Source organism: Carcharodon carcharias, chromosome 3 (genome assembly GCF_017639515.1).
Source record: "Carcharodon carcharias isolate sCarCar2 chromosome 3, sCarCar2.pri, whole genome shotgun sequence".
Classification (NCBI taxonomy): domain Eukaryota; kingdom Metazoa; phylum Chordata; class Chondrichthyes; order Lamniformes; family Lamnidae; genus Carcharodon; species Carcharodon carcharias.
The window spans coordinates 149,899,898-149,917,905 of NC_054469.1; the positions used below are offsets into that span (position 1 = coordinate 149,899,898).

The window sequence follows — 18,008 nt, forward strand, 5'->3', positions numbered from 1 at the left end:
ACCTACTTGATAAAATGCTCTAGCCAAAACATGAACTTCTTGTTCTTCAAATGTTGACTGACTTAAGGTGTATTTTCAGCATTTTTCTCACGAGGAGACATTATTATTGTTTTAATTGACATTACTTTTATTTGTTAAAATCCTGACCCCAAAAGAAATGTGTTGGAGATTCCTGACCCCAAAAGAAATGTGTTGGAGTAATAATCTAAGAACTCATCGTTAATAACCTGTACTTCAGTTTGTAGGGAGATACTCACACTTATATACTGAACACAGGAGACGCTCCCTTGACATGGTTTGAAGTTTAATTCATCTTCCAAGTTATGGTTTCTTTCCCACACCACTCAATACCATGCTTTGCACACGTGTGATCAAAGTGAAAGCATAATGGCATTATGCTGCTTGTGGTTTAAGAAAAAATATCGCAAACTTCCTCCTTCCTGTCTCATGGCTATTGCCATCTGGATGAGTTTTGAGGCATCTGTGGGCTGCTGAATTTGCACCAGTGTAATGAAACATGATTTCTAAGGGCTGCATAACTTGGATATAACTGCTTTAACTTTAATGAAATGAATCGTCTGTAAAATGCTACAGATGAATCTTTAGAGTTCAAGATATCAAAGAGTGCATAATGTACAGGGATTAATTCACATGATTGCCTGGATTAAAATTTATGTGATTTTAACCCACAAATTATTCAGCAAATTGAAACTTTTGCATCAAGAGAAAAAAAAGACTTGCATTTATATAGCCCCTTTCATGACCTCCAAATGCCCCAAAGCACCTTACAACCGATAAACTATTTTTAAAGTGTGGTCAATGTTCTATTAGCAGAAACACAGGAACAATTTGTGCACAATAAGGTTACACAAAAAGACAATGGGCAACATTTTCCCACCATCAACATTTTCCCACTGTCGCGATGGGGGGGAGGGGGATGCGTGGGAAGGGGTATAACGGGTGGGTTCCTGATCTGCGGCCCCACTTGGAGGTGCGCCATCATTTTACGTGGGCAGGCCAATTAAGACCAACCCAGTGTGACGTCCGCCAGGAGGGGCTATGCGCTCCCTCTGCGGGGGGGGGGGGGGGGGTTCCCTGAGCCGGGAGTGCATTTTCCCACGTATGCGCGCAAAAGAGCACACTCATTTCCCTGAGTCTAAGTACAGCCTCAGGGAGATCAGCTCTGGTTTGCAAATTTCAACAAAGAAGCGAAAAAAATTACTGACATGTCCACTCATGTGACACTGTCACATAAGCTGGGACCATGTCAAATTTTTTTATGTAAACATTTTATAAAATTTTAATACATTCATGAAACCTCATCCCGTCCGTGGATGAGGTTTCATGCTTTTTCAGAAGCCCGCCTGGGCTCCCAGCCTGCCTGCCAACCTTAAGGTTGGACGAGCAGGTCCATTAGTCATGTTAATTACTTTATTAATGGCCTTAATAGACCTTTGACAGTTTGGCAGGCACACAGCCTGAAAATCTAAATGACGCGGGGTGACATCACCCTGCGTTGGTGAGGGGGGCCCCACCCGCCAAACAGAAGATTCTGCCCAATGAAATAATGAACTGATAATCCGTTTTGGTGATATTGGTTGATTTAAGTCCACCTGAAGGAGATGTGGCCTCTGACATGCAACATTTCCTCAGTAATGCAATGAGATGTCAGCCTAGATTATGAGCTCAGGTCTCTCTCACGGAACTTGTGCCTGCAATCCTCTGACTTAAGAGACAAGAGTACTATTTCTAAATCTTAGGGAAGGTTGCAAGGACATGATTGAAGAGTTAGACTTTAGTAAGCTTTTGAAAATAGAGAGAGAGCCAGTGGGGTGGAATGGCTAATAGAATTAATTCCCGACTATTCAGCAAAGGTGGCTATGGCTCTCTTACACAAGGTGCAACGGCAGGTGGTAGGATGCAAATTTGGAAGAGTAGGAAGACTAGTACATTGGCAGTAGAAGGTTGTAAAGGTAGGGAGAGGCAACACCATGGTAGGATTCATAAATGAAGACCAAGATTTTGAACTCAAGGGGCTGAATTTTGCCGTTGGCCAGCAATGGGTGGGGCCCACTCGCCGACGCATGAAATGAAGCGGGATGATGTTGGGTGGAACTCCTGACGTCATCCCGCCCCATTTAAATTTCCAGGAAGGCAGGGGCACAGCAAAACAAGCTGCGGGCCTGCTGACCTGTTAATGGCCAATTAAGGCCATTGACAGGATCGTTAAAACAATTAAAGGACCTGCCCGTCCAACCTTAAGGCTGGTGGGCAGGAGAGGAGCCCCGGCGGGAAATAGAGAAAACATGAAACCTCATCCACCGGCGGGATAAGGTTTCATGTAGGGTTTTAAACAGTTTAATAAAGTTTTTAGTGTAATTTATGAACATGTCCCATCTCATGTGACATTGTCACATGAGGGGGACATGTTAAGGATTTTTTTTTCTATTTTTAATGTTTTTAAAAGTGTCAGTGATCTCCCTGAGGCAGCACTTTGCCTCAGGGAGATGTGCGCTCTTTCATGCGCATGTGTGAAAGAGCGCACTCTCGCTTTTGGGGAATCCCCCACCCCCGTCCGCCCGCACAGGAAGCGCATAGCACTTCCTGGCTGACATCACGCTGGGTGGGCCTTAATTGGCCCGTTCAGGTAAAATGGTGGTAGGGCCCGCTTCTCCGGTGGGGATCAGCTCCCCGCCCGCCGGAAGTTGGGTTGTGCCCACCCGGCAGGCAGAAAATTCTGCTCAAGAGCAGGGTTTTCCCAGCCCTGTAGAGATGGGGGGTGGAAAAATAGGGGTGAGCTGCACTGGGATGGCTCTCCAACACATCCCCACCGCTTGAGGTTTCCCAGAAGTGGATCAGTGCCCACACTAATGAAGGTGGACAGCTAATCCAAATTAGGGCTGATTTTTCAGGTCATCTTGAGGAGGGGCACTCACCCCTCCCACCGCATGGAGAACGTTAGCTCAATAGAAGTGGCTTCCCTGCAGCAGATCAGGAGGTCATTAGTGCCAGAGACTACGTGCTCCAGTAACAGGGCCACAGAAAGGAAAATCCACCTGCAGCCAGAGGGCTTTCTCCTCTCTTCTGTGGGGCATTTCACTTTTCTCCCTCTAAAATATTGAATTATTTTTATCTCTCCGAAGGTGATTCCATTTTGAGGGGCCGTTATGTTCTCAGGCCTACCTCATTAGTGCCCAGTAGGGCTGCTGAGGCTACCAGCCCTGCGATTGGTCCAACAACATCGGAAGCCCACCTTAATTGGAAGATGAATACACTAAAGGCCACCTTCAGGAAAATAGCTCCCCTGGTCTGGCCCCTGGCAAATGTAGGCTTGGGACCCCATTTTGACCTGACATCAGGATCCCGCAGCCCGCAGATAAATCCTGCCCAATGCATGATGGAAGGAAGCCTTTACAGTCAATGAGGGTGGTGAGTTTGAAAGACTATGTCAAAGGAAACAAGTGTGGAGATGCTTTAGTAATATATTAAAAGCTGACATTTGTCACCCAAATGAAATTTTAGTACTTGATCAGGCAAAAGACTCAGTTTTGTTCCCAGTATCAGTGATACAACACTCCAGCATATGGCACATCAACTGAACATGTATGGACAGGGGAGCTACCAAAACTAAAGGGATACTCATATTCCATCCAAAGAAATAGCATAATTAACTCCATTATACACTTATCCTTTTATGGCTCTTTACATCGATCTTGTGCTTGCTTAATTTTTGTGCTTCATATCGCTATTTAGTTATAAGTAAATATCTTAGTTGCTTTAGTCTGAAGGACACTTCATGTCTAATATTTGTCATGCAGTTATGCAAGATTGCATTAAATCCTGAAAGTAGTTACAGCTGTTACAAATGGGGTAATTATTAATCTTCAAGTAAGCTATTCTGCTAATAACAGATGATAAAAAAAATGTGCAACTTCCATTTTGTGTGAAAGGCCACATTCTTAGGAATTGCTGTTGGAACATTTTGAGAAAATGGGCTGAATCTTTAGGCCCTGACGAGGGCGAGCAGGGGCCCAGAGGGGAGGATCCGTAATTTTGCGCAGTTTTTAGCACCATCCTACCCCCAGGCCGTTTTCCCGAAGGCAGGATGGAGGAGGGTGGGGTGGGGAGGAGGCAACAGAGCTACCTGCCCACAAGCAGCTGGCAACTAATTAGGGTTATAGTAACAAAGTGCTGGAAACAGCAGGTCTGGCAGCATCTGTGGAGGGAGAAACAGAGTTGATGTTTTGAGTCAGTTCTGAAGAAGAGCCATATTCCACTAGAAGCATCAACTTTGGTTCTCTCTCCACAGGTCCTACCAAATCTTCTGAATATTTCCAGCACTTTGTTTTTATTTCAGGTTTCCAGCATCTGCAGTATTTTGCTTTTATTAAGCTAATAAGGATTGTTTAAAGGCCTAGGATTCAGTTCTTTTGTTGAAATAAGTGGTTTGGGTTCATCATGGGTTCAGCTGTAATAATAGGACTAGGGAAATGTCAACAATGAACTCTATTGAAACTGCAGGAACAGATGGCTAATGTTTTTTTTTCAAAGCTACACAAGGTGTTCTGTCAACCAATGCGTTCCAGCTGTGGGTTTGCTTTTTTACTTTAACTGGCAGCCACAGCCAGCATTTTTTCATTTTTAAAGGGCTGGGGATTTAAATAATTTCAGATCATGACACTTAAACACACCTTATCTGCCCTTCAAGAGCGTTTATGCTTCCCCCATAAATTTGTGGTTCCTATATTGCGGGTTAAGGCCTTGGAACAGAGAAAATGGGGATTTTTTGAATTCAGCACTAATTTCAAATGGCCTGAGTTCAGGTTTCCTGCCTGTGTGATTCACGCCCTGCCCCATTACGCCCACCAGCAAAAAATTGGATCTGCTGGAAATGGAGGTGGGACTTTTGTATCTGGGCCCCACTTGGCATTTTTAAAAGGCCTCTGGAATCTGCCCAACTCTGGAAAAATCCAGCCTCTATTGTCAAAGGCCAATTGGAATGTTCTCGCTGACAACGATGGCCCGGTGGCTAAGGGCATTTTTTATTTGACAGTTTAAAAAGGCTGGAGAGAGGGCGCTGCAATCTAGGGGCACCTACTGTCTTAGTTACATGAAAAGGCAGCCTGCTGCATTTTCTGAGCCAGAGGAACTCTTATTGGCCCTCCAGCTTCAGATCACTCCCGCCATTTTCAATTGGATAGCGAGCCTCACAACGTGCAGGCTTTCAATCCCCATTTAAGCCGGACGTCAAGGTCCTGAAGCCCACGAGAAAAATCCTGCCCAAGAACTCAAAGCCAGGAAATACCCTTTGGGGTCTCAAAAGATTCAACAGATAACTGTAAGTATGGTACCTGATAAAAGTCGCCAACTTTTCGAACGTAGCCGGCCACTTCAGTGTCACTGGGATTGATGAACCAAAAGTGCCGCTTTGCATTTTTGAATTCCTCAGCTTTGGACCACGGCACAGTAAGCAGAAAACGTTCAGTTAAAGGAGCTGCTACAATTATATCAAGTTGTCCGTTATACATCAACACCTGAAGGAATAAAATCGAGAATAGGAAATATGAAGGACTTTCACAAATGTCCACTATATTGGAACAGAATACATGCTGAAGGAACTAGAACTTTGGGCTGGATTTTTGCCAAGTCACGATGATTCAGGGGCCCCTTAAAAATGGCAGCTGGGACCCCATTCTGGGATTTCCAATCTCTCTCCCCACTTGGGGTCTGATTTTCTGGAATGGCTTTTAAGATTGCAGACTGGTTCCAGTCAAATGCCCACAGCCTAAACTGCTGACCAGCTCCAGTGAGGGGATAGGCATGTCCTAGTCCTCTGCAATTTTCATGGAATGAGACTAAATTCTCAAAATTTCATTGTTCACACCACCTCAGAGAACCACAGTCTGCATGAGGGGATCTTTTAAAAGGCAAGTTAAAAAGCTCTTCCTCATGCCCTCCATGCCAAGCTATGGGACCCAAACATACCCTATGGCTTCTTATGCCTCCCAAACAACCTGTATGGCCCCTCATGCCCCCCAAGCCAAGCTATGGCACTTCCATGCCCATTCACCTACTATACATTATATAGAGCCAATGAACCCAAAGTGAAAGTAGGATGTGTGAAAAAAGCTTTCTTCAAAAAAGTAATTCATTGAAAATTTTCCAATTTCTTAAAAAAAACCTTTTTACAACATGACAATAAAAGTGTCGATAATCCAGATCCTTTAAAGTATCAATAGTAGAAACTGCAAGCAATTGAAATCTCTTTATCTTGTGCAAATAAACATTGTGAAATTGGCAACAAACAGAGAGCCTAATCTGTCAATCAAGCAATATCTTCCCTGGGGCTCAGATGATTCAATAAGCTACCTGATTTGTGGGAAGCCTCATTATGTATTCTTGGCTGAGAGCCCAGACATCCTTTGAAGTACTAAAACACCCGAGTCACAGAGAAAACATTGCCTGATTGACAGTTTTGGTTCTCTGATCTATGCTGTCAATTTCACAACATTTATTTACACAAGGTGGTTTCGAGGGCTTGTGGTTTTCATTATTGATACTTTAAAGGATCTGGATGATTAACACTTTTATTTGTAAAAAGGAGTTTTTTTTAAAGTAAGCAGAAAGTTATCAATGAATGACTTGTTTTTTTAAAAAGCTTTTATTTTTCCACATCCTACTGTTCTTGGTTCTATACACTGCACATTGTGTGAATGGGCACGGAAGTGCCATAGCTTGGAATGGAGGTATGAGGGGCCATAGGGGTTGTTTGGGCAGCATGAGGTAGTATGGGGACATAGGGATTGCTTGGGGGGCATATCTTGGCATGAGGACCATTGAGGTTGTTTGGGGGGTGTGAGGTTTGTCATGGGAGGCATGAGGGGCCATAGGGGATGGGTGGTGGCCCATGAGGTGGCATGGATGGGGCATGGGCAGTGCATGGGGTGAGGGCCTATTTTTATTTAAACTGAGGTGAATTCCCACAGCACCAAGGCGGGCCTTTTAAACAGCCCATCTTGGCATCCCGCACTCCCTGTGGCTGCCTCCGAACTTTTTCCCTGGTCGGCTGGCTCGACTGCAGCCTGTGCCTGTGCCCGTGCCCACACCCACCCCCACAATTAAAATCCCATCCTTGTGGGCACTTTCTCCCAAGGCAGAAATTTTCTGGACTCCTGCTACCCGTCTCAAGGATGAAAATCTAATCCATTAAGTCTATAAGTTGACAAATGTAAATATAACCATCCTTTGCCCATGGATCATGACACTAAACCGTACAATTTGCTAGATAATTTGCTAGCTCACTTGTTATCATACAACATGTTTAAGCATTCAGCATAATTCATGTAAAATAAGACAATAAATTGGATGAAATGGCATTTTCTTATGCTTTAGAAAACCTATGGTACATTTAAGAATTGTATCTGAAGAGTAGAATGATTGCTAAGTGTTCCAAACAAAACCCTTCACAGCTGTTGAGTGCATGTTGCAATGTGGAAATAATCAAGTGATCCCTGAACACAAGGCAGAGACTAAAGTACATTATGCACTGCAGGCCTGAGAGGCCTAATTAGTCTTGATAACAATCCATGAATTAGTTTCAGGAACTGACAAGTTTCCACCCAACATGATATTAAATAAGTTTAGGCTTATTAACTAAACAAATTTGTTTCTGTGAAACTCTACTATGTGTGATAGGAACTATCTGCTTCCCTATAAAGCAGAAGACAAACAGCAGAAGGAAAGTTATCACAAATTTCAACATGCTCCTAACTTCCAATTTTAAAATGACGAAATTTACCAATTGAGAACAACACCAGGGCTCGTATAAAAACAGAAAATGCTGGAAATACTCAGCAGTTTAAGCAGCATCTGTGATGAGAGAAAAAGAGCAAATGTCTCAGGTCAATGAACTTTTGCCAGATCTGAGAAAAGTTGGATATATAATAGATTTTAAGTGAGTGAAGCGGCAAGGAAAGGATGGAAGGTGGAGAAAGAACAAAGTGAAGGCCTGTAGCACAGTGAAAGACAGGAGAAATAAACTGACCAATGGGATTATGGTGAAAGGCAAAAGGCGATGGTAACGGGACAAGTAAATGAACAGAAGTTAGATTTAGAGGAGGCATAAATGGAAATAGCAGAATCATCAATTGTTCCCTGAAAAATGGGGAACGAGGATACGATCTGAAATTATTGAAGTCTGAAATTATTGCATTATGCTGAGACCAGAAGGGTGTGAAGTGGTCTGATCGAAAGATGAGATGCTGTTCTTCGAGTTTACATTGAGTTTCAACAGTAGTAGGCCAAGCACGGATGTTAGAGTGGGAACGTGGCAGAAAATTAAAATGACAGGTGACCAGAAGCTTGGGGTTATGCTCACACTTAAGATCTGAATGGGGGTATTCCACAAATCAGTCACTGCTTAGTCTTCCCGATGGAGAGGAGACTGCCTCATGTGCATTAAAGAGAGTATAATAAAATTGAAAAACGTACAAGTAAATCTCTTCACCTGGAAGGAGTGTTTGCAGCTTTGGACAGTGGGAAGGGAGGAGGTAAAAGGGCATGTGTTGCAGCTCCTGTGCTTACATGGAAAATTGCTGTGAGAAAGGGAGCAGACACTGGGGGTGATTGAAGAATGAACCATGGTCACAGAGGGAACAGTCCCTTTGGAATGCTGGAAGAAGAGGGGAGGGATGTGTTTGGTGCTGGCATCAGGTTGGAGATGGCAGAAATGTCAGCGAATGATCTGTTGAATGTGGAGTTGGGTAGGAAGGTAGGTGAAGGGGAATCCACCCATCACCTCCACTGCCCCCTGTAAAATGGGAGACAGGTTGGGCTGAAAGGAAGGCGGCAGGCAGGCCACGCTCTCTATTTACAAGGCTCCCTGCATTAAAACATGCCGGCAGGGGAGTGTAAAATCCAGCCCCAGGTCTCTGGATTACAAGTCCAGTAACCTAACCACTATACTAGCATACTCCTGATGAGAATAAAGGAAACCGAGGCCAGAATTTTGAGGTTGGCGGATGGGCACAGTCGGCACGGCCAGGATATGGCCCACTACCCGCGATTAGCCCCCAACCGTGATTAATGGCCAGCCAGCGTGAAAAGTACACTGAAATGCTCGGTGCTGCTGAGGTAGGGGCGGGAGGAGCGAGTGTTGAAGTCAGCGCAGGTGATGGAAACACTCACAGAAAGCTCCCTGAAGGCAGAGAGCTGTGTCAGGGAGCTGAAGGAATCAAATCCAATAAAAACTGGTTTTAAAATCTGGAAAAAATGCCCATGCATCAGAAACACAGTCACCTGAACACACAACATGAAAATTCTGTGCAAACTTTTTAATTTTTTTTTATTTAATGATGGAAACCTCATCCTGCCCTTGGATGAGGTTTCCTGAAAAATGCAAAGGCCCCCTGGTCGATTCGCCTGCCCGCCAACCGTGATGTTGGATGAGCAGTGGAAAATCCCAGTTAATTGTGCCATTAATGGGCTTAATAGTCCTCTCAATTGTTGGCTGGTGCGCTGCTGACTCTCATGCCGACTGAAATATTGCCCAAGTGCGTGATGACGTCGGGATGCTCACCTGATGTTATCGTGCGCTATTTTACACTCAAGCATGTTGGGCACATGCCCGCACACTGAATGAAAGATTCTGCCCAGAAATGATACATTTTTATGCAGTAGTTGACCTGAACTTGCATCGCCTCCAGTTGCCTTAACAGGATGGAAGTCAAACTGTAAAATAATGCTTATTTTCAATTTGGTTAGCTGTTGTGTGGTTTACATAGTCGTGGACAATGCAACACTGTTAATTGTTTGGAAAAAAGTTCAATATGCACCTTTGAGTGATTAGTAATTGTGCTTTAAAGGGCAAAAACTATGAACCAAATCAAACATAACCCAATATTATCAATGCCATTGTGTATATTATTACACATTATGCATCATGTGTTTCATTTGGCAACATCTTTCCCCTTATTGAAGCCTCCTGCTTGGCTACACTTTCCACTACTTGACCCACCTAAACAGCTACAGTTACTGTGTAACCCTATCACCAAATCAGGCCTCGGCCTTTCCCTATTCTTCCCGCAACTCCATCTGCTTCAAACATCTCACCTGTCTTTCGGCTCTCCTTTACATCCCTCACTGCGTGCAAAATCCCCAACTCTCGCTCCAAGTTTTACCCCAAGATATCCTCCATTTCCTCTCTCAGCAGCTCCATGAAGCTACTCTTCAACCTCGACAATTTTGTCCATCTCCACCTCAGCCTACCTTGCCCATCTTCCCTGAATTCATTAACATATTGTCCTCACTGTACCTTGCACTCCACATGAACCTTCTTACCTTGATTCATGGCCTCTCACTTGAACTCATCATTTTCCATGGTTTCTTGTGGTCTTGATTACTGACAATGCCATCTTCAATTGCTTTCTTGTGTTCCTAACTGCCTGCATCCAATGAACCCTCTAAGCTGTGCCACTGCCTGAACCTTTCCACACAAGCCGCACACAAATTGGCTCCTTTAAGTGACGTGCCTGTGTGGCTACACCCAAAAAATTTTAAAGGGCCCTATCACTTAAAGGAATCGCTTGTAAATAACAAAATAAAAGCACTTTTCTTGCATCTGCTTATTTCTTTCCAATTCCACTTATTAGTGTCTGTCCTGAAAAAAACTTCTCCCCTCTCTCCTCCCCAGCCAAGGCACTCACAATTGCACTATCAAACTCTCAACTGCCTGGACAGCCATCCCAAGATATTTCCTGTAGCTATTCTTTAGCCCAATCACTCCCTCATCTCCATGCCTGATGCCCTGCTCTTTAGCAAAACTTTTGGTATCTTCTAACCTAGCCATCAGTCCTGGTATGACGCTTACATTCGTTTCCCTCAAGTCTAAAAGGTACAGATTGAACGTAACCGCATTAGCTATCATTACAAGATCTGTATCTGTTCACTGGAGTGAAGTAGCTTCTTATTTCCACTACCAACTACCTTTTCAAACATTCCGTTCTAACCCTCCATTCTCACCTCCAACAAATATGAGATGATCGTCAATTCTTTGTTACTAAGATACAATCAATCTGTTCAGCCACATCTACTGCTTTCCTCCCTTCCCCATGCTCACTTAAGCCAAAACTCCCCTCAGATCCCCTAAGAGACTAACCTTGAATCACATCCCTTTCTAGTTTCTCTCCCTTCTGTCTCTAAGCTCATCTTATCTATGAGACCTGTCTCTTGCTCACTGTAATTCCATTTTAATACCTGGCCCCCAAGCTAGTTAATACTGTAAATGGTTCCCCCTCTTCTGGTATTGTCCACTTCCTTTTAAAACTGGCTCTCAGTTCACCTTCACCTTAAATAAAAATTCTCAAACTTGGTGTTTAAGTTGCTCCACAGCCTCATCCCTTTCTAGTGCTGTCCCCTCCTCCATGCTAGAACTACGTGTTCCTCTGAATATGTTCTCTTGTGCATTACCCTCTCCCCCCACCTCACCAGAAGAAGCCATGGCTGATGACCTCATACTCTAAAATACCCTCCCTAAAATTCTCCACTTCCTTGTCCCAGTCCTCTCCAAGGTCCACCCAAGAACCCAAATGGTTGACCATCGCTCATATTTTCCCTTAGCTCGGTAGCCTTTTATTTCATTACACCTATGTGAAGCTTTTTGGAATGCTTTTATATGTGTACTACAAATGCAAGTGTTTGATGTTCTTGTTTCATGTTCCACCACTCTAGTGTGTTCTCCAATTTGGCTAAAACATTGGGGTCATTCTCACAAAATACAGCTCTAAAAATCCAGAATAAATATACCAAAGCTTATATTTTGAGAATTGGTTCCACTGGCCTCATCTCCACAGAAGTGACTCTTACCCTATAATTATTCATTAATATGGCTACCCATGGCTTTACTGATTGCATAATATCCTTCAAAAGATGTTTCTCCACTTCTGATCCATCATGGAAGGTTAGGTTTCCCACATGAATAAAGCTCCTCACTTCAGGCTGTGATAAATAGGCACCAAAGTAATTTTGATCCAAAGGTTCCTGTTAAAAACAAAATCATTATTATGATCCGGTTAGGGGCCATTAACATTTGAAGAGAAATCTGAACAGCTTGTTATAACCAATAGAACTATGCCACAAGATTTCACGTTTTTAAACAAAAACACAACTTTATTGCATATAACAGACTTAAACAAAACAAGCAGTATTAACTTAACAAGATGTTTTATAATTATATACATTGCACTCAAGTTTACTTCTTACTTCCCTCAAGAATTCTCTTACAAGACGCATCAATCTTAAAGTTATTTATTCTTTGGGACCACCTATAAGTATGCAACAGTCCTCTGGAGACTAATTTAATTCTCCTTAGCTCAGCTATTCTCAGATGTAAAACTTAATTTACCATCTCTTGATGGTGGATGCCTCAGTCCCTTGTTCTGATTGCTTTTCCAATACTGCCAAAGTAATCTGCTGGTTACTTTCTTTGGCACAAGACTCTGGTGACCATAGTAGATTTTTGAACTAGTTTCTGTTCCCTCACAAAATTCAAATTGAGATTAAGCCTCAGCTGCATTCCACACAATGAATGATGAAGTTATTTTTGTGATCCCCTTACAGTACAGGTCTATCTAACTGTCATTTACTTTGGCTATCTTCTCTCAGCGACCTGCAAACTGCGCACACCAGTTCCAAGCTGCAACTACTACTTGGACGGTTCTGTATCCCTTTACGTAGCCTCAGCTGGTTTCAGTCTGCCCAGAAGTTTTGGTTTCCAAATCCCAGGTTCAGTTATTGTTTCCTTAGAAAGGAAACTGACCCTCCCAGTTTCTATTTTTCCCTTTTCATTTCAGTTTCTGTTTTCAGCTAGGTCATGCATTGTTTAGGTTTCTCCACCTAATAGCTCAATCTCTTCTATTCTGATCTTTTAAGTGTAATAACCCCCCCAATTTGTTTACATTGCATGTACCCCATTTTCTACAGTTAAAACTTGAATTCTTAAAACTATATGTTATATTCTGAAACTAAAAGGTATATTCTAAAACTCATGAACCATGAACTAGATAGTTGCAACATCATGGATATATCAAGGAACATCATGTTCATAGAAGATTTTAAAATTATGTAGAGTACAAAATTATTTACATTATATGTTGCATTATATTACATAAGATTAGTTAAAAGCTATGGGTTAAGCAGTTCAAAACTTTCACTTTGAATACTCTTTATCTTAATAGTTAGAAATTCCTAATTTGCAAATTGCAAGAGAAACTCACCTCTGCAGCAAAATGTACTCATCTCACTCGCCGCCATTCTCGCCCATCTGCACCAAGCCTCTAACTCAGCTCCAATTTCCCTCTTCCTCTAATCCGCCCTCCCACTCCCAACTTTTCTCTGCCTTTCCTGTTTAACTTCTTTTGGCTGCCCATGTTGCAGTTCTCCCTCTGTACTGGCCAAATTATTCTATCCTCTAACTCCATTTGATTTGAAGGTTGCACTTAGATTTTCATTGCCATATGCAACCTACAGGAGAGCAATTGCTAATCATAGAAAACACATGAGGTAAAAGGAACTTGACTTTAACATCGGACTAGCAATAGAAAATTATTTTTACATGATCATCCAAGAATAATTTCTTGTAATATTACACAGTGCAATGTCTGTATTTGTCAACGTTACTTTTGCTCAGATATTACATCATTTATATGGCCTCATTCCTTCGTATTCCTTGTAATTTTTATTATGAATGACACAGGAATGCATTGTGAACAGCATGCAAACCTAATAGGGCAGAAATACCAATTTTTACTGTGCTACTCACCAATGATCCAGTGACATATTTCACCATGTCTGATTCTAGAGTACAATGTGTACATTATTCTTTATGGTACAAAATAGCACTAGCGACACGCATGATTTTCTGTCGACAGATCAATTCATTCCAATTCCCCACTTCCACAACTAATGGTTTTTAACAATTGTGGAATTCACAAATTTGAGTCAGATTAAAGCTGCACCTTTGAACGTTTGCTTTACATTTGCTGACCATCCAGTAAAACTTCTCAAAAGTACAAAATTGAAATCCAGTAAAGCAAGTTATGCCATGATCCTGTAATTCTTACATATCAAAATGGAATTTGAAGGCTGCAGACAAGACCAGGAAGGATGTCCATGTGCACATGTCTGCAACATCCAAGACTGAGGGTGGAGGGGAGGATAGAGTCCATCAGCCATCAGAAATTCCTCAAGCAGGAAATGCTACATGCCAAATTTTTGACTTTTGATCAATATTGAAAAGAAAAAGAAAACAGAAGGCTTGTTTTGTAGGCTAAAGGACAATGGGTTACCATTTTAGGATAACATATGTTCTTTATTTACACTGCACTGCAATTTGTAGAACTGGCGATTTATGTAGTAAACTTGCATTAAAAAATTACAAGCTGCTGCACATTATCAGCTTTAGTGTTAAATTATTCCAACCTCAGCTATTTTTGAATGATGCCTAGGAATAGGTCATATTATATTTATTAGAGTAACATTTCTGACCCACCAAAATTTTTTATTCTGGGAATAAATCAAACACTGCAAGATAATTTATAAATGTGGCAGAAAATAAAATAATTTTAAGAAAAAATTGAAGCAATGATTTGAATACTATGAAACATTCAAACTACCACAAGTTGCACTTTTCACAAGTTCATAGGCTTCAGCTTTCAATTCCCTGGCAATGAATCAACAGGATTCCAGAGTAATAATCTTACTGAAGGATTGTTACATTAGAAGTGTTGTGTTGGCAGTTTGCTCAGTGTAATATGTTATGTGTATCAATGTGTTTCCCCAAGGTTCCACACATTACTCACCAAACACTTTTCAGTTTCTGCTCTTCAGAAGATGGAAGTTAGACACATCCCAAGTTGGTAACAAAAAGGAATTAGAGGGAAAGGTGTCATGGTATTCTGACAGCCTTTGTCACCTAATTGTAGGATGGACATTATTGCTCGAGATGATTTCAAGGATTTTTTTCCCCCCAGTGTGCTCAGAGTCTAGTTTTACAGACACGTTGGTAGGGAGCCAAGAAGAGTTTGCCTGCCAACCTTTTTAGCCTGGGAGTGGGACTTAGAAGGGGCGTAGAATCTTTTTGTGCTAGTTATTCCCAAAGTACCGTCCCAAATTCTATTGCAGTGAATAAATATTAGGAATAAAGCTGGACATCAGTCAACAACTGGTTATCTCTGTGCACTACCTGTGAAAGACAAGCATTTTGTGCACTGTTAGACAGTACAGCTTTAAATATAACATGAAAAACATATTGGAATGCACAAGATGTTTGTTGGACTGCACATGGAGTACTGTGTGCAATAACCATCAAAAAGATATTGATCCGGGTATTAAAGTCAGTGGAGAACAAATGGTGCTAGCCATTCAGTATACTTAACAGTAGTCTACTGACTTCCATAAGAACATAAGAAATAGGAAGAGGAGTAGACCATTCAGCCCCTTGAGCCTGCTCCGCCATTCAATAAGATCATGGCTGATCTTCTTGTGTTTCGATTTCCACATTCCCATCTAACCCCGATAACTTTTGATTCTCTTGCCCTAACAAGAATCTATCTACCTTTGCCTTAAAAATATTCAATGACCCTGCTTCCACCACCTTCTGAGGCAGATAATTCCAAAGTCACACAATCCTCAGAAAAATTTTTCCTCAAGTCTGTCCTAAAAGGGCGACCCCTAATTTTAAACAGTGCCCCAATGGGTTTTTTAACTGGAACATGCTGTGATTAGAAACTTATTTTGGTACAGCAGCCTGTGCAGAGGTCTAGGACCTGTGTAAACAGGGCAAGCAATCTGATTATCCAATCAGATCGGCACATTCTTCCTGAAGCATGCAGATTCTGAAGCAGGATGTGAAAATTAGAATAGCTAATTCAATGTAAAGATCATAGAAAGTAAATAGAGGGGGAAAATTTATGGGATTAAGGGAAAGATAAAAGAGACAAGAAAAATTATTTTTATTTTTTAAAAATCTCCAAAGATAATTAAAATCCGAAGGAATAAAACTTCATTCTGTTTATTTTTCAGTGCCAGAGACCAAGGGCAGAATTTTCCATTCCCGTTGGCATCAAGCATCATGGCGGGTGTGAGCGGACAATATGGCTGAAGGCCAAAAATTAGTTTTACACCATCATGGAAGCAGTTTGCGTTCGTCCGCTTGGCCCGTCAATGGTGGGCTGAGTTTCCCGCTGCCGCACACCAGGAACATCATTTTAATGCATCTTCACATCATCATAAGGCCTGCTCGCCAGAATCATCTCCCCACAAACATACCGCCCAGGTCGGTGGGAAAACATGCTGGTGCAGAACATGTCTTAACAAGTGTGACGTGCAGAAGTCAGGACATACTGTCAGGGCCTTGCTCACATCGCAAACATCCGAGGAGCCGAAGATGCTGAAGCCCGACAGCAACTGGACCCTGGAAGAACGTATGCATCACATTCTGGGTGGATTCTCATGGACATAGCTCTGCCGCCAGACAGCTCATTGAAGGTGGAAAGTCATGGCTGAGGCTCTGCTTCAGGACATCAGTGTCTTGATGACCATGGTCTGTTGGGGATGATCGTCGAGGGGGTGGGGTGGAAGGTCCAGCTGAGTGGGAAAAGAAGGTGTACTGGAGGTTGGGAGAGTCAGGTCTAGGTTTTACTTGGAGAAGAAGGTAGGAATATGTACCGGGGGAAGATAAGGTTGGGAGGGGGTAAACTGTGGTGCGTGGGGGGAGAGGAGGTTTGGGGGAAGGAGGGAGTGTGGGGGGAGGAGAGTGTAATGGGAGGAGAATGCAGCAACTGAGGAGGAACGTGTAAAGGGAAGAGTTGGCGGGGAAGGAGGAGGAGTTTGGAATGAGGCAGGACTTTGGGGAAGGACGGACTTCGGAAGGATTCTGGGTGAGGAAGGAGCAAGGGGGTGAAGCTGTCCAGGTGAATGTGCAAGGGAGAGGTCTGTGGAGTCAATGACTGTCTCCAGGGAAGCAAACTTAGGGTGGGTATGGTAGGAGGGAATGGTGAGTACGAGAGAGGGCAGAGTGAGCTGATAGGGTGGAGGCTGAGGATGCATTGGTAGCGGAAGAAGGGATGGTAAGGGTGGTTGGTGGGGACTTGGGGGCAGACATGATCCCTGGGGATGGCAAGGAGGGGGTCGGGGGAGATCAATGTGGATGGGGGTGGGATTCTTGGGAAGATAGGGAACGTGTGTGTTCCCTGGACATCCTGGAAAGAAAAGGGTTCTGGCTGGCAGGTGATGGTGGGGAAGTGGAAGGCGATGTCGGGGGGGCGTCAACAGTGATGGGAGAAAGGACATGGGTGACTGGGGAAGGGAAAGAGTGGCAGAGCTGAAGACACACTTCACTACAGCCATCTTGCAAAATTGAAAGTGAACAGAGCCTTGTGTTGGATAGGCACAGGTGCTGCATGGGCGTACGATCAGCATGTGGGTGGAGATGCAGGTCCGCTCAAATGGACAACCAAAACAGAGCCCCAGCAGGCAGCATTGAAAATGATAAGAACATGGAGATTAGGAGTGTGATGGAGGGAGGGTCTGTGTGCGTGAGAGAATGCTTGCAGGAGGCTCCTGGAGCACACACTCTCCAGAATCACTCGTGGTCTGGCCGCGTGCTGAACTGATAGGTTGGGTGGGAGGGTGCAGGGGACTTACAAAGTCTGTAAATGAAGCAGACAGACACCATTCAGTGAAAGCGAATATATTTTCAGATTATAAAGTGACAAAATGCGTTCACCCGTGCAACCACTTGTGATCAGAAATTTTTAACTTTTCTAGGCACTGCCCTGACATCCGCAGCAGGGGTGGAGACAGCTTGTGCAATGGTTGGCCCTTTTGCCCTTTTGCCTCTGATGATTTTGGCGTGGGTCTTCTGGAGAGCTGAGGCCTTGTGGCCCTAGCTTGCTTTGGCTGTCCTCCTGTGGGCCAGCTGCTCCCTCTGCAGTGACAGAGGATGAGGTTGA

At 43.2% G+C, this 18,008-nt stretch overlaps 1 protein-coding gene across 5 annotated transcripts in view; it reads right to left on the reverse strand.

Moving 5' to 3' along the window:
- cpvl (carboxypeptidase vitellogenic like) overlaps positions 1-18,008 on the reverse strand; it is a 102,893-nt gene that overhangs the window by 19,925 nt on the left and 64,960 nt on the right. For all 5 annotated transcript variants that reach the window (XM_041185087.1, XM_041185085.1, XM_041185083.1 and 2 more), the window contains 2 exons: positions 11,863-12,036; positions 5,352-5,534 (listed from right to left, as the gene is read on the reverse strand). In XM_041185087.1, the coding sequence (XP_041041021.1) occupies positions 5,352-5,534; positions 11,863-12,036 (357 nt within the window). The remainder of the gene's footprint in view (positions 1-5,351; positions 5,535-11,862; positions 12,037-18,008) is intronic.